Genomic DNA, 16,604 nt, shown 5'->3' on the forward strand with positions numbered 1-16,604 from the left:
TCACATAAAAATCAACCAAAATCCAGCGAAATTCGCTGGATTTTGGTTGATTTTTATGTGAATGTTCTTAAGAAACATTTTTAACATTTCTTTTTGCCACCAAAAAAGTTCAAAGCTTTCCCAAAAACGTTGAAAATGTGGACATCAGATGTTTCACTGTGAAAATATATATATTTTTTCCACATTTTCAAACCTTAAACCGGGTCAATTTTGACCCGCAGGACAACATGAGGGTTAACAAGCTGAAACAAGTAAATCGCGGTTGCTGGTTCATACATTCTTTCTCACCAACCAGCACTGATTACAGCAGCTCCACAGACATTTGTCTGATTTAAAACCATGAATATAATCTCTAACCTAAGAGTGCATCATAGTCTATGTACCAGACAAGTGTACCGTGATCAGGCTTCACCCCAGTGACAGGATATTTATCTAAGTTGTCCTTCACTCGGCTCAGTTGGGTGATCAGCTCATGCTTGCCTTTGCCCATCACCAAAAGCGCAACCCTGTGGGCTCGGTTAATGGCGTTGAATGTGAGGCTCATACGCTGGTGAGGCTTGATGGGGCTCTCGGTGAGGGCCACAAGACTTTCCCCATGTTCACTTACTTTACTACCAGGGAACAGAGAGGCTGTGTGGCCATCATAACCGACACCCAGCAGTACAAAGTGGAGGCTGGAGCCGTTAACCCATTTGCTGAGCTCTTTCTCATACTGCAGTGCACCTCTGTCCTCCTCCACACACAGACGCTGGTTGAGCTGCACAGGCATGGGGTGGATGTTGTAGTAGGGTATCCTGACGTGCTGCAGGAGGTGGTCGTGCATGCTGTGAAAGTTAGACTCCAGCTCAGTCAGCGGCACGCAGCGCTCATCCACCATCCACACATGGGTGTCCCTCCAGGGGAAGGAGAAGTGGTGCAGGACCAACCTGTGGAACAGAGCCAGAGGAGTGGAGCCGCCAGAGAGGGCGAGATGGAAAACCCCGCTCTCACGCACCGCCGCCTCCGCTGCTTCCTGTATGTCTACAGCCAGCCTCTCAACTAGCTCTTCCGCCCAGGCAGATACCATGTCCGCACTGCGGAACTTGCCTTGCATCACTTGGAAATCGTTTGCTGATGTCCCGCCCATCTGATCAGGGGTGATTATCACCACCTCACTGTTGTAGCTAATATCTCTCCCTTTCAGACGGACGTCCAGAAGTCCTCCGTTGTCAACACCGCCGGGGTAGATGCGGGGAAAAGAGCTGGCTAAGCTACTGAGCAGCGGTGTCCATAAGCTCCAGGAAGCCAACAGGTTTTCAGTACTAATGAAGCTATTCTTACATCCAGCAAAGATGTGAGAGATAAGTTCTGCATAAGCTTCCCTCTGCTCTGTTGGAGTTTGAACATAGTAGTCTGATATTGACAAACCTAAAACACTGACATCTGTGTGTTCAGTCACTTCCTTCCAGTCGCTGTCGATCAGAGCCGGCTTGAATAAATTCTTACTTACAAGAATTGCTGGATACTGAAGGTCGCCATGCCCGAAGTAGAAAACTATCTGTTTGGGTTTGCAGTGAATGCCGTTGTGTCTCTGAAGACAAAACATGTCATTCTTAAAAAGTATGCGTGCATAGCCCACCCGTTCATCCAACATCTTCCCTGAGGTCAAAAGAATTGGTACACCTTCATACTGCGTCTCATCAATGTGTGCCAATACAGCTGAAACACAGAAACGCAGTCGCATGTTAGCATCACAATTTTACACAAACACAGTCCAGTTTGAAAAGAATTTTTTCTTTAAAAAAGTCACCAAAATTGCACAATTAATTAGAACCAGAAAAGAAAAGTAAAAGAAAGTATTGCCACATTTTAAACTTCATGATGGTCCTTTAACTACTTGGCAAAATTTGAGTAAAAAAAACAAAAACACAAAAAAACCTTCAATCCTCGGTGCAACTATTAGGCCATTAGTGACTCAACTGCGACACATGCAAAAAAAACCAAAACATATATCTTTCACTACACACCTGCAAATGTTGGAGTGAGACTGACGTGATCTTTTGTTTTGTTCAGTTCCTGCTGAACCTCTGATTTGTAGGCTTGGTACTGGCCAATCACAGCCTGATTCTTTGCTAAAGGCAGCAGGGAACTGAAGATCTCTAGCTTGTTCTGAAGAACTTCTTCACTGCTGCTCACGTTCTTAGGAAGCTTCATTGTCAGAAGCGTCATGACCTCGGTCAGGTGGTTCTGTAGAACATCTCTGATCACCCCATACTGGTCATAGAAGGGAATACGACCTTTGAGGATAAAATGACATGAGAAGACATGAATGCATGATTACATCTTAGCAATTGTTGCAATCTTTATATATGAAATGTTTAATCACCTGTAACATCCAGGGTCTCTTTCACGACAATCTCTATTCTCTCAATGTAGTGCTTGTTCCAGATAGGATCAAGAAACTCCCTGTTCTCTATTCTGAATGGAAGTATCTTCGAAACCACCTTTTCCACATAAAAAAAGACAAAAAAACACCATGAAAACTAATATTTTCAGAGTCATTTGTAAAAGGCCCATAGTGTGTGAGATTTTCTTACCTGTTTTCCTAAGTAGTGGTCAATTCTGTACATTTCTTCATCCTTCAGCGAGTTCCCAAGATGAGATGCTAATAGCTGGGCACTCCTGAAGTCATGCCCGAAAGGTTTCTCCAGCACCACCCTCAGCCAGGCTCCACTGGTCGGCCTGCAACTGCTGTTAATCTTCTCAGCAATATCTGCATATGCAAAAGCTGGCACTGAAAGATAGAAGAGCCTTCCTGCCTCTGTCATTCCCTCCTCCTGAAGCTGTTGCTCAATGTGCTTGGCCAGTTCCTGGTAGTCCTCTAAGGTCTTCAGCTGCCGATACTGTGAGAGCCGCAGGAACTGGTCCTTCAGCACAGCACAGCGCTCCTGAGACACATCCTTTGAGCAGGACACCGCCTTCAGAGCCTCAAAGAGGACCGGTGTGCCCTTGTCAGCAGGTGACAGTCCTCCGCCATGGAAGAAAAAGGTGTTTCCGCTACTGACCTGGTTGACATACAGCTGGAAGAATCCCTGCCACAGGTATTTCTTTGCCAGGTCACCTGTGGCTCCTACTATGATCACAGAAACATGACCAGGTCTCTGAGCCTCCTCTGTCTCCTCACTGTGCCCTCCCCGGGCGGACAGAGCGACCAGAAGCAGGAGCACAGTCACAAACATCCTCTGGTCTGAACCGTCCAAACCCCTGCATGAACACAGCAAAGAGAGACAAAATATCAAAGCTGAATACAGGATTGACACCAAGCATGAAAAGTAATACAAAAAGTTAGTTTTCCAGTGATTAAGTGGGCAAAAAAAGTCCAATATGACACAGTTGTGTTCAAAGCCCAAAGATGTTCAGTTTACGGTCATATATGACAAGGAAAATCCTTAGTTGCGAGGCTACAACCTGCAAAATTGGCATTTGTGCTGGACAAATAAAAAGTTAATCATTTACCATAAGGCTTTCACAAGTATCTTCACTGAATCAACTAATGAATGAGTCAACTCATCTTCTCAGCTCTCAATGTTCAATAAAAGTGAATTCAGCAGGAACATTCCTCTTCCCACAAAACTAAATGAAAGATTAAGTGAGAACCTAAAGCAGCCCAATTCACAATATAATATAAACAGCAGCATAAAAATTAAAATTTTGAATTGACCAACAACAGTTAAATCACAAGAGTTAAAACAACAAACCAAAATGTAAAACTGAAACACTTACAAGATAAGCCAAATAATGAAATTGAACACTATGAATGTAAGCAAATGTATACTTTAAGCAAAACTCCAAAGATGAAATAGATAAATGTATTACTCAGCGATGTCTCTGTCCAAGGCTTTTTAAAGTCCCCTGCGAGTCAGTGACACTGTCATGAGTGTAGGGATTATTGGATAGTGGTGGATCAGGGGTGTAGACTTTGTACTTTGCTCAGGGGCACTGGGCATCCAGGACAAGAGCTGTGCTGTTGATGGTATTCCAAGAAAATACGACCACTTACTGATTGTTTTGTAGAGAACAAAAATCCTTTATTGAGCAACGGTGTAAAGGCTGAGGTCAAAAATCCATACAAGAAAACAGATCTCAGACTTTTATATGATAAAACATTGAGAAATGGCTGGTCTGAGAACCTTGAATTAGTAAAATATTTAAAATTATTCATTGCACTGAAAGTGGCCAAAAGGGTTAAAAAGCTATTATAGGCGAGAAAACACTGAAAAGAAGCCTTAGAGTAATGTATACTCAGTAAAGTTCAGTGATGTCCTTTATCTATCAGGACCTCATTAGTTTCCAAAATATGCAGCCTTTTCTGCTCATACACCATAAAATCACAAGTTGAAATGCTAATGGCTGCTTTAGAAAATGATTCTTCGGTCTTTTAGTTATGGATGCCAATTTCTACCAGAAACAGAAAAAATAAAGGGAAAGTTACACATGTTAAAAAGAAAAGTACTAAAAGTATGTCAAAAAATTATGGCCTGGTAAGATACTAGTGAATACATTCTAATTAGAAAGGGACAGCAAGAGAACAGACATTTCTACCACGTTTCTTCCTATTAGAAATAGAAAGGAACGTGTTCCTCTCACCAGAGTGCAAATGAGTGCAAATGGGAGAAATAATCAATGTCTTGATGTAAATCCAGCACATTCAGCAAAGTCTTCATTGATGTTTGTCATAACCAACTGTAAATATGAGGAATTTAAGCTTGTGTTCGTGGGCATGGAGCAGTACTTTGCATCTACATAGCATCACAGCTACAGGCCTAGACCTAATAAACCTAATTAATGACAGAGGAGATTTTATTTTCCCCTCACTCAAGGGAAAGCTGAAAGTTGTACATAGGGAACAGAACACCCACACACTGATTTTATGACTGAGTGCAACATCTGGAATCCCGGCAGCCTGCAATCTTGTTTGCACATTGGTAATGCAAACAGCAAAGGCCACCTCATGAATATCGACTGCTTCGACAGCAGCTGGATTTTATTTCTGAATTACTTTGTTAAGGATTGTTGTAGTAATTTATTGGAGATTATAACAACGTTAAAAATTAACAACATCCTAGATCACATCCTAGACATGAGAGCTGGACAACCTGGACACAAAAGACTCTGTCATCATTTAGGTTTCATCATTCTTCCTCTACAGCCCTGACCTGCATTTGCAACACTTAATTACCACTCAGTCACAAGCTGCTTTCCAATCAGCATTGAAAATCTTCCTTCACACCACAGATAGGTTTCATATCAACTCATGAATCCATTAAATTTTCCTAAAAGGCATTTTTTGTTCCCCTGAGCACATGAAGTCACTGTCAACTGACCATTCAGCACATGAACCTTCATGTACTGACTTTCATTTCTGTCAAACACTAGGGAGGGTCTTCTTGGAATTAGATTTTTGTTTTTTTCCAGGAACCATGCACTAACCAGAGAACAATCCCCACATCTATAGTGCCACCACTTAAATGTTTAAGACCATCAAACAAATTTAAATATTAGTCAAAGTCAACCCCAGAAAACACAAAATGCAGATTTCAAATGTTGATTTAATGTTTTAAGGGAAAAAAGCTATCCAAACCTACCTAGCCCTATGTGAAAAAGGAACTGCCCCTCTTTTTAAAAGCATGAATTAACTGTGGCTAATCACATTTTTTGGAAAGCAAGTTCGATTTCACTGACCACACCTAAGCCTGATTACCTCCAGACCTGTTCAATCAAGAAATCCCTTATATAGAACCTGTCTGACAAAATTAGGTCGGCCAAAAGATCTCAAAAAGCTGCAACAAAATGCCACGATCCAAAGAAATTCAAGAGCAGATGAGAAATAAAGTAACTGACATCTAACAGTCTGGAAAGGGTTACAAGCCATTTCTACAGCTTTAGGACTCTGAACCACGGTGAGAGACATTATCCAAAAATGGAGAAACATGGAACAGTGGAGAACCTTCCCAGGAGTGGTCGGCCCACAAAAGTGACCCTAAGACCACAGAGACGACTCATCCAGGAGGTCTCAAAGGAACCCAGGACAGCATCTAAAGAACTGCAGGTCTCCCTTGCCTCAGTTAAGTCAGTTTTTATGACTCAACAATAAGGAAGAGACTGGGCAAAAATGGCATTCATGGCAGAGTTCCAAGGCCAAAACCACTGCTGACCAAAAAGAACACAAAGGCTTGTCTTACTTTTGCAAACTAACATCTGAATAATCCCAAAGACTTTGGGGAGAATATTCTATGCACTAACAAGACGAAAATGTAACTTTCCAGAAGTTGTATATCTTTTTACATCTGGCGTAAAAATAACATAGCATTTCAGAAAGAGAACATCATACTAACAGTCAAACATAGTGGTGGTAGTGTGATGGTATGAGGCTGCTTTGCTGCTTAAGGACCTGGAGGACTTTCTGTGATTGATCGAACCATGAATTCTGCTCTCCACCAGGAAATCCTGAAGAAGAATCTTTGGCCATCAGTTAGTGACCTAAAGCTGAAGCGCACTTGGGTTCTGCAGCAGGACAACAATCCAAAACACACCAGCAAGTCGATTTCTGAATGGTTTAAAAAAAAAAATAAATGAAGGTTTTGGAGTGGCCTAGTCAAAGTCTGGGCTTAAATCCGATTGAGATGCTGTGGAATGACCTTAAAAAGGCCGTTCATGCTCGAAAACCCTCCAGTGTTGCTGAATTAAAACAATTCTGTAAAGAAGAGTGGGCCAAAAATATTGTCACAGAGATGTGAAAGACTCATTATCAGTCATACACTTGATTTCAGTTGTTGCTGCTGAGGGTGGCCCAATCAGTATTAGGTTAAGGGGGCAATTACTTTTCATACAGGGCTAGGTAGCTTTGAATAGTTTGTTTTCCTTGATAAATAAAATCATCCTTTAAAAACTGCATTTTGTGTGCACTTGGGTTGTCTTTGTCTGATAATTACATTTGTTTGATGATCTTAAACATTAAAGTGGGGGAAATATGCAAAAAAAAAAGAATTTGGCAAATACTTTTTCACAGCATTGTATATACAAGGAGGACTTGTCTAATAACCAAGTGGTTTTACTCATGACTGGAGAGAGTAGCCTGGAGAGATTGTGTCACGTTCTTTTGCATTTTTACGGCCAAATTTGTCACAGTTATGTATTTAGACACAACTCCATAAATACTAAAACTGTTCAAGCATGAATGTATTAAACAGCTGAGCCCATTTAACTCTGCTTCATTGTTACAAATAGCCACGTCATGCAGTTGGTTCAAAATGCCTTTCACTGAAATTACCTTCTTATTTATGGTAGTGAACTAGAGATCTGGAATTATAGTCCTATAATTTTAAACTATCTAGAAAGTCTGACTGATACAGATGTAGTTTATGTCCATCGTTCATTTTCTTGACTCTAATGATCACAATTTGTGTTAGCATTCTCAATTTGAAATTTGACTAAAACAGTCAGCATCATCACATCCTATATCTCATTGAGTAAAAATGTACATTTCCTCTCGGATGCTGGTAATAAAGTATTTCCTCTGTTGTAAAAGAACATTAGTGACCCAGATCACAAGGAGCAACTTGATTCATTCAACCAAACAAAGATCCTAACTATACTGCATTTTGAGGACATTGCCAATTAGGGAGCAAAAAACATCAGACAGCGAAAAAAAATTCAGCAAATGCAACCACAATCATGGGGAAGACTGCTGACTTGAAAGCTGTCCTTAAGACGATCATCAACACCCTCCATAAGGCGTTTAGGCCATAGGAGGTCATTACCTCAAAACCTGGCACTGGCAAAGTGCTGTATTGAAGCACAGTAATGCAAAGCTGACTGGAAGGGAAATGTGTGGTAGAAAAAGGTGCACAAGCAACAGGGATGACGGAAGCCTTGAGAGGATTGTTAAGAATAGTTGTTACTTCATGTGTAATGAGTTTAGAATGTATGAAAGTTTGCCTTCTCCAGGTAAACAACAAAAAAACCCCAACTTTTTCACAATGCTCCAATTTTTTTTGAGTTTCAATAGTAAATACAGTATAATATGCTAGAGTTAAGGGCAAATGATGGGGTAACTTTTTACTACCATTTCAGCAATGCATTTCACAAACTAGACCTCTTGAGTCCACACCATGTGCTCTGCTGTACTGTGCTTCATCTGCCACAGACTGTTCAGAGACTATCGTCAACAATGGAGTTATAGTCGCTCTGCTGGACAAACTGTGCAATGACACCACTTTGACAGTATCCCAGGTATTTTTTTCTCCATTACATTCTGCAAAAAAAATCTCATATTGGCACATACAGACAACATATATGATAATACAATATATCTGTAATAGGATTAGAAAATTGGCAGACCAAGATAACAGTTGGGCTCTAAACAAAAAGCTAAAGATTTTTGGTGATCTGAAAGCTTTATATGGTTTATCTACCAACATTAATGTAGACAATAATTATTATAATCTGTGCACTGACTATTTGTGCAATTATCCAATCAGTCGTGCAATAAATTAAATCAAGGCAGCAGCTTCTGTTTATATTCTTATCAAACATCAGAATGTGACAAAAGTGTCATCCCAGTGACTTTGACTGTGGCGTGTGCCAGATGGGCAGGTTCAGTATTTCTGAAAACTGCTGACCTCTTGGGATTTTCACAACAGAATGGGGTGAAAAACAAAAACAATCCAATGGGAAGCAGTTCTGTGGACTGAAACACCTTGTTCATGACAGTGGTCAGAGTAGAATGGCCAGAATGATTGGAGCGGAAAGAAAAGCTTTGGTAACTCAGATAATCACTGTTTACCAGTGTGGTTTGCACAAAAGGTGAAGCCACATCAGGCACCACTCCTACAAGTACGAACAGAAATCTGAGGCTCCAGTTGGCACAGACTCAGCAAAACAGGACAACTGAAGATGTAAAAACATAGTCTGGTCTGATGAATCCACATTTTTATTGAGGTTGCAGATGGCAGGTTAAAATTTTTCCATCAGCAGTATGACTTATGGGGTAAAGCGTGTCAACAGTTCAGGCTGCCTGGTTTCATGAACATGACCATTAATATAGTATACCTTGGAAAGAATGTGTTTAGTATGCAAGCACAGCTTTTCAGCATTAATGTGCAGCTGGTCTGCAAAACGGTGTGACCCAATAGAATCGGAAAGGCCAATATTGTGGCCATCGCAAAGATCATTCCTCTATCATTTAAATTACAGTAAAATCAAGGATATTAGACATACCAAACACATAGAGGCCCTGTGAAGTCCTACTAACGCAGCTCTGATGTGTCATGCTCATTCACTGAAGTGCTGCTGTCCAAGTTATAGTGAATGCAACTATGGTGCAGAGTTAAAGTGAAAGCAATGTTACTTGACTGTAAGTGTTGTGTAGCAGCAGTTCAGTTAGCTGTGAAAACCACAGAAAGCACAGAGGACACGGTTTGTGGCTTTTAGTTGACGGAGGCAACATACCCAGACCTTAAAGTGTTAACAGGAACTGAAGTTTAGTTTGCTTGAGTCTTTTGGAAGTCTGATCTAATCTTATTTATTTACATACTGTAATCGTTCACTTTCGTGGTGTAAAAAAACACCAAAACACAACAGTGACAGGGGACAGATGAGGAGCGCGCTCATGTCACGATTCCACCTGCTAGCTGTCAAACTTCACTCCGGCTACAAACACACGGTGCTCTGCCTACAAACCGCCATATTTCATCTGGAAATGCGGTGTCACCAACGGAAACGGCTCAGACGACGAAACTGTACACTTACACATGTAAAGACTACGGACAGACTCGGTGAGAAGTTATCTGAGTACGAACCTGCCCGGTGGTGGCTGCACCGTCAGAGGACGCTTCCTGTACCAATCACGTGACACAGGCATGCTCAGCGTGTAGCGGCCGTAGACTGTATAGTATACAGTCTGCGGCCACCAGCTTCACTGGCACGTTTCACAAAATATAGCTGTGCTCCGTCTAAGATACAGCATAGTGTCCTAAATTTGTGTTACTTCACAAACGCTAGAAGACCCTACTTTCCAAATAATGGCTCACAATGGCTGTCCTGACCTGAAAACTGGGATTCCTTCACTGTCCTCCAATGAGAGGAAGGTGCTGAAGTCCAGAAGGATTCAAGATCAGAGCTACTACAATGTGCATCATGTAAAAAAATGTTTATTCTGTACTTATTAGTGTATCTGAATCCCCATCAACACCATCTTAATATAAAACATCTTACATACATCTTAACACTGTAATGCAACAAAAATAAATAATCTCTCTATATATTATAATCACACATGGATAATACCCATAGGGAAGAATGCGGTTATCAAAATGGACATTTCAGAAAACAAAAAGATTGCATTCACCATTACAAAACTAACTTCATGCAAAAATTCAATGTGAAAATGCATCTTAAAATAGCATTTTCTGTGTCAGTGACAGTTTAAACTAAAGCTGCTCTAAAAGTATCGCACAAATATTGACCAGACTGTCATAAAAAACTGTTTAAGGAGGTATTCCTCACATTGTGATTTCAGTGGCAATTTCATATATATGTACACCAATCAGCCACAACATTATAACAACTGACAGGTGTAGTGAATAACATCGATCATCTTGTTATAATGCAGTGTTCTGCTGGGAAACTTTGAGTCCTGACATTCATGTGGATGTTTGACATGTACCACCCACCTGAACATTGCAGGTCAAGCAGCCCCTCAACCCTCCCATTGCAACAGCAGTCCTTGATGCCAGTTTCCACCCTCAGCAGGACAATGCACCCCAGCACAAGGCAAAAAACTGCTCAGGAGTGACCCGGGGAACACGACAGAGCTGAGCTGTTCAGCCTGGTTACACATATCCCAGATCCAGATCTCACTGAGCATCTGTGAGATGTGCCAGGATAAGACTGATCTAGGTAGATCCCACCCTGCAACCCACAGGACCCACAGAATTCACTGCCACCATCCTGGTGCCACAGGACATCCCTAGAGGTCCTGGGAACCAGCATAAAGCAGCATAAAGGGGACCAACACAGTCGCTGTGTGTGTATATATATAAATATATATATTGTGTATATAGGTACTTCAAAAACTTCTCAGCCTCGCCAGAAAATGTCACAGGAGGCAGATTGTTCTTGCATTATTTATCAACATTGTACTGGCACAGCAGCAGCCAGCTTGAAGCTTTCCTCTCATTTTTTCTTTGTTTCAAACATTTATATATCTTTGAGTTTTTGTGGACAGTGGTATAAGGCTACAGTTGTACCACAGAAATGGAGAAATTTTTGAAGTACTCTTTTGTTTGTGTGTGTGTGTGTGTGTGTGTGTGTGTGTGTGTGTGTGTGTGTGTGTGTGTGTGTGTGTGTGTGTGTGTGTGTGTGTGTGTGTGTGTGTGTGTGTGCCATGCTACAGCCCTAACTGACAGACCAGCATGTGCAAACAGCTTGCTCTTTCCTTCCCTTGTCATCTGTGTCACTGTGTCATTTGATTAAATTTCCACTTTAAGGAGGCGTTTCATCGTCACTAATCAAAGGAGTCACACTATCCGATCATAGCCTTATAAAGCCACACCTGATTGGAGTGTGGAAAAGGGACACAGTTCTGTTTTTTTGTTCTTTGTTATTATGATCATTCGTATTCTGTGTATGGTTGAAATGCCGACTGACAGACCAGTTAGACTGAGGATTACTGGGGTTTAAAATGAAGAGTTCCAACAAACGATGTAACCCTAAAAACTATATAAAATACTCTCACTTCTAATGAAATCAGAGTTTGAAATGATAAGAAGAAAATAAATCATTATCACAAATATTTTTGCAGTTCTTTGCTGACACTATGTTCAGACAGATTATTAGTCACAATTAGCCGACTTAATTGAATTTCATAAAGAATCCACCTGTCAGGATCTAGTGATGGTAATGAATAGCTCAACGCGTTTTCTCTGAGGCTTTCATCAGTTGTGTTTGGAGTCTCTTACTGTTGCCTGTCACTTGGAGGAAGCTTTTCTCTGCTGTGTTTTGTCACACCAACACTGACCTCTGTTGGTCTCTGAGTGGGAAAACTGCTTTCTAGAAGCTCCTCACACCATCTTCAATAAACACCGTAAGTTCTTAAAGGAAACTAACAGCAGCCCTCCACAATATCAGCAGCCTTCTGAGCATCTGCAGTTTTCAAACAAGATAATGAATAATTCAAATAATACTAATGACAGACTTTAAAGGGATGAACATTAGCTCCTGTTAACTCTACATTGTTCAGCTGTCTCATGCCATCACTCTCTGAATCCAGGCCCACCTCAAACAAAGCAGGTGTCCTTCTGGCCAAATAATGAACTGATTGTTGTGGACCACACTGCCAGTCATCCTTTCTACTCATCCCTTTTATTTTTCTGAGCAGATGTGGTTGTTAAACTGTCTTTGACTCAGTAACAAAATGTAAGTTAGCAGCCACTTAACATCTTATAGGTCCTGGTCCGTATAGGATGAAGTCTGGGTTCCAGTGTTGTTGTAACATCTTAAATGTCTTTTCTGTTTCATCTTACAGTGTTTGAATGTTTACATTTCTAGGAGATTTTTCTTTTTGTATTTAGCAGCACAATTTTTTTTATAAAATAATCTCCTACCAGCAGAGGAGAGTCTTAAAGTAAAGTTTGTATTAAAGTTTGTAATCATAATAATGACAACTTTATTGATATAGTACCTTATAATTCAGAGTTTGCAAAGTACTTTACAGACAGGCCAATAAAAGGAGGAAACTCGGGAAGACTATTAAACAACAGAAGGCCAGTCAGGCCAAACAGGAAGAACAAAGACCAGTGGTGCAGAAGTGGAGAAAAAGAGGTAAACATGGCAGAAGATTGGGGAAAAAACATCAGTACAACAGACATCAGTGAATACAAACTCAATATAAAAGCAGTAAATATGACTCATCGCATTAAATAAGAAGAAAAAATGAATTAAAGGAAATAGAGGGTACAAGCATAAAAACAATGGTAATAACAATAAACTAAAAAACAAATAAAACAAACATGTGACTAACTAACAACTAAACTGTAAAAAAAAAAAAAAATAGATGTATAAAATAGACAAGATTACATAAAAGGAAGTCTATAAAAATGAGTTTCAAGAAGTGATTTAAAAGAAGACGCTGATTCTTCAAGCTTTGTCTTCTCAAGTGGGTCACTCCAAAACCAAGTGGCCCTGATGTCCCTCTTAGATTTAAGCCTTGACTTCGAATCAGTCAGACCAATCACGTCACGCCGTCTTCTCCTTTCCTTAACCGCTGATGAATTTTCAATTTCAAAATTTCAACCTCAATGCCAACATGGGTGAAAGGTCGTTCAGCTGTTTGTAACGTGTAAGTGAATAACAGAAGTGCTACAAATGGGAACTGAAGCGCCCCCCCTCCAACACACACACACACACACACACACACACACACACACACACACACACACACACACACACACACACACACACTTACAGACACACACACAATCCAACCTGCTACCTTACAAACAGCTGTAATGCCTGCGATCGCCCTCCCAAGTTGGCCGGCCACTGTGAAATGTAAACAGTAAACAGGATGGAGCGTCCTGTGTTTGTGTGCGACAGGCTGAGTGTGTGTGGAGGGAAGGGGAGGGTTTGGCTGCTGAGGAGAGAATGAGCCCATGCAGAGTGTGCTGGAGCAGCTGTCACTGCTAGAACTTCAGACTTGAGAGACCACAGGACGTAAGCTGGACGGCCACTGTGTGAGTGTGTGTGTGTGTGTGTGTGTGTGGGTGCGAGTGTGTTTTGTCACCCCACACCCCGAGGCATGCTCCACAGCCCCTCTGGCTTCCTTCCTCCCCTTTGTTAAGCCTGCGGGGCAGACTTCGTCAAGCTGAGCACACAAACGAACGCATATGAATGTGTGCTGTCATCTTTATTAGGCCCCCTTTGCCAACACCCATTACATTTAACACAGGTCTTTACTGAAGGAGATTTCACCTGCTGTCACGTCCCCCCCACTTTTACTTGCCAGACGAAGAGGATTATAGTGACCTCAGTCTGGGATAAATTTGAATACACAACCTGTTTTATTCCAATAAGAGAACATAATCCTAAGCAGCGAACAAAGGCTCATTTTTCGGTGTAATTTTGGGGTTGGTAAAAGCTTGTTATTTGATATATATATAACTTTAAAGGCAGAGGTTGTAAGTGGTGGTTTTGTATTTCAAAGGTGAGACAATACTTTCAACTATCTTTGTTTGTATTCCTGCTAAAATATGTCTACCTCCTGTGCTCATTTTTCTTTCTTCTTGCATGAGGTCAGTGCCAAAGCAGGCAGCGATGACTGATGGGGGAAAGCCACCGACAGACTTAACCCGTGTATGTATGAGTAATACCGTGTGATTTTAACCGCATTCTCACATTTCTTTCTCTTTATAATACAAAACTTGCCCGAGCATGTTCATTCCTTTGTTTCCGATCGCTGCGCTGCACACAACATAGCCCACATAGACATCAGACACCCGCCCCGAATTCCAGTTCAGAGAGGTAGTGTTTCCAGAGGTGGCATGTGAAGCTTTTAAAAGGAAATGACTGAGGACAGGGAGGAAAAAAATGTGCAGGCTTTTCAGCAAAGAGCAGACAACAGAGAGTGTTGAATAAAGAAGCTTCCACAACATCTATTCACTGTTTGTTGGCTGGACAAAAGGGTGTTGTTGGTTTGTGGCTGGTTTTATTGCATTATTATTAGGGCACACTTTTGTTGGTACATAGTTAACAGTATGAGGCCTTGTGGTTTTTATTTAGTTTTGGTGAAATCCTACTTCTTGCTTTAGATGCGTGTTATTTACAGCATTGAAATGAACAATGTTGTTGTTGTTGTTGCTGCTGTGCTGAGATATTTCCTATTTTCGTCAGAACATCATTTTCTTTGTAGTTTCTGCCTAAGCTGTATAACACAACTCATGCCTTATGCGAGTTTTGTGTTATCTGATAAGTTGAAGGATAATCACGAGTCTTTGTGTGTTGGAAAATTCCTACCTTGTAGGCTCATAAAACCCTTTTAAAACCAACAGGATTATCTATAAAGATTCACGGTGTCACAGATGTGGTAACAGTGAATCAGCGTTTTCCAGTTATTCGGATACGGTCAGATTATCGGCCTGTTTCTTCTTCTTCTTCTTTTTCTTCTTCTTCTAAAAAAAACACTGTTTGAGTGGAAGTAGGCGATTAAATCTGTAACAAAAAAAATTAAAAATCACATGAACTGCTGATTATAACTCCAACACAAACTTGAACGTCTTTCTTTTTGAAGTGCCTCAGATTGTGATGCAAATTGTGATAAAAATGAAACATACACAGGCATGATGTGTGGCACACTTTCTTTAATATTTTCAGTTCTGTGCTGCCTTTGCTCCTCTAATCCACTTCATGTCTTACTAAATATTGTGCTCTTTGTTTCTCTGTTTAGCAGACATGGTCACTAATTGCTTCTCAAGTAAAGATTTAACATATATTTTAAAATGATATTATAATGCACTCTCATACATTAAACTACCACTCACTATATGTGGAACAGCTCCACTTTGACCAACTGCATCAAACATTAAACTAATGTTTACTTTTATACCTTAACAACTTAATCACATAATAAACTAACACTGATAGAGGCTGTACTCGGAAATTAATATTTTACTTCTAAGTCCACTTTGTTGCTGATACTTCTGTACTTTAACTCGTAGTGGAATTTTTCTGTGGTGTGATGTTGCTACCGATCTCAGCCAAATAATCAATCCCTGATAGGCATCAAAATGAATAAACAGACGTGAGAATCCATCCTTTCCTAACAAGGATTTAGGGACCCTCACTATGAGAGTGGTGGAAAACAGTAGGTGCATTTTCTGTTGGCGGTACACAAAAACTCCCCGGTGCTTTCAGTAGTGTTCCTCCTCTCTGTTTGCTGATACCACAAGAAGTGTAAGGAAAGCAGGGGTGGGAGGGGGGCCCAGGTCTGAATGACATGGTGCTGCTGCCTCGGCCGTTGTTCACTGACCCACAAAATGCAGGCCCAGCCCCCAGCGTGAAGTACTTTTGTGTTGTCATCACCCTCTGAAGCCCGGGAGCTGAGGGTGGAGGGGGGTTTTGGGCGACCCGGAGGGTTGAGCGATCTGAGGCGGCAGTCCGCTCTCCAGCAGGACACATGCTCTGTTAGGTGAATAAAAAGCAGCCTGTATTGTAATGAAAGCATTTGCATACTTGTGCGTCTTAGAGAGGGTGTTAACCTTTGACACCTCGGAGAACTGGATGACAACAGAAACCACTTCTCGGAATCTAAGCATTAACACACTCGAAAATAACACCTAAGCGTACCTCAGTGTGTATCAAAACCAATAAAGAGTGGAGAGAAGGATCTGCCTGAGATTCAAGTTTCCTTCAAGTGGCAGTTCATACTCAAAACAAAGTGTGTTGTACAGTTAAAATGTAAGGGATATGTGGATGTTAAGACATGGTGGTGGGTCTTTGTAAGATTGAAAAACAGACCACACTTTTTTTTTCCCTTAGGGAGACACAAAACTCAAATTTGGTTACATAAA

At 41.0% G+C, this 16,604-nt stretch overlaps 1 protein-coding gene across 3 annotated transcripts; it reads right to left on the reverse strand.

Annotated features, from left to right (window-relative positions):
• Window positions 1-40: 40 nt before the first annotated feature.
• h6pd (hexose-6-phosphate dehydrogenase (glucose 1-dehydrogenase)) lies at window positions 41-9,946 on the reverse strand. Of its 3 annotated transcripts, none has more exons than XM_023294004.3 (5): window positions 9,840-9,946; window positions 2,577-3,243; window positions 2,366-2,483; window positions 2,007-2,276; window positions 41-1,698 (listed from the first exon to the last, which is right to left on the reverse strand). In XM_023294004.3, exons 1-5 carry the CDS (start codon window positions 9,899-9,901, stop codon window positions 353-355), a joined length of 2,463 nt encoding a protein of 820 aa, XP_023149772.2. In that variant the 5' UTR covers window positions 9,902-9,946; the 3' UTR covers window positions 41-352. The 3 variants fall into 3 exon arrangements, with proteins under 3 accessions (XP_023149772.2, XP_023149770.2, XP_023149769.2); XM_023294002.3 differs by lacking the exon at window positions 9,840-9,946 and adding an exon at window positions 3,856-3,951; XM_023294001.3 differs by lacking the exon at window positions 9,840-9,946 and adding an exon at window positions 3,763-3,902.
• Window positions 9,947-16,604: the final 6,658 nt, after the last annotated feature.

This window comes from Amphiprion ocellaris, chromosome 5 (genome assembly GCF_022539595.1).
Source record: "Amphiprion ocellaris isolate individual 3 ecotype Okinawa chromosome 5, ASM2253959v1, whole genome shotgun sequence".
NCBI lineage: Eukaryota > Metazoa > Chordata > Actinopteri > Pomacentridae > Amphiprion > Amphiprion ocellaris.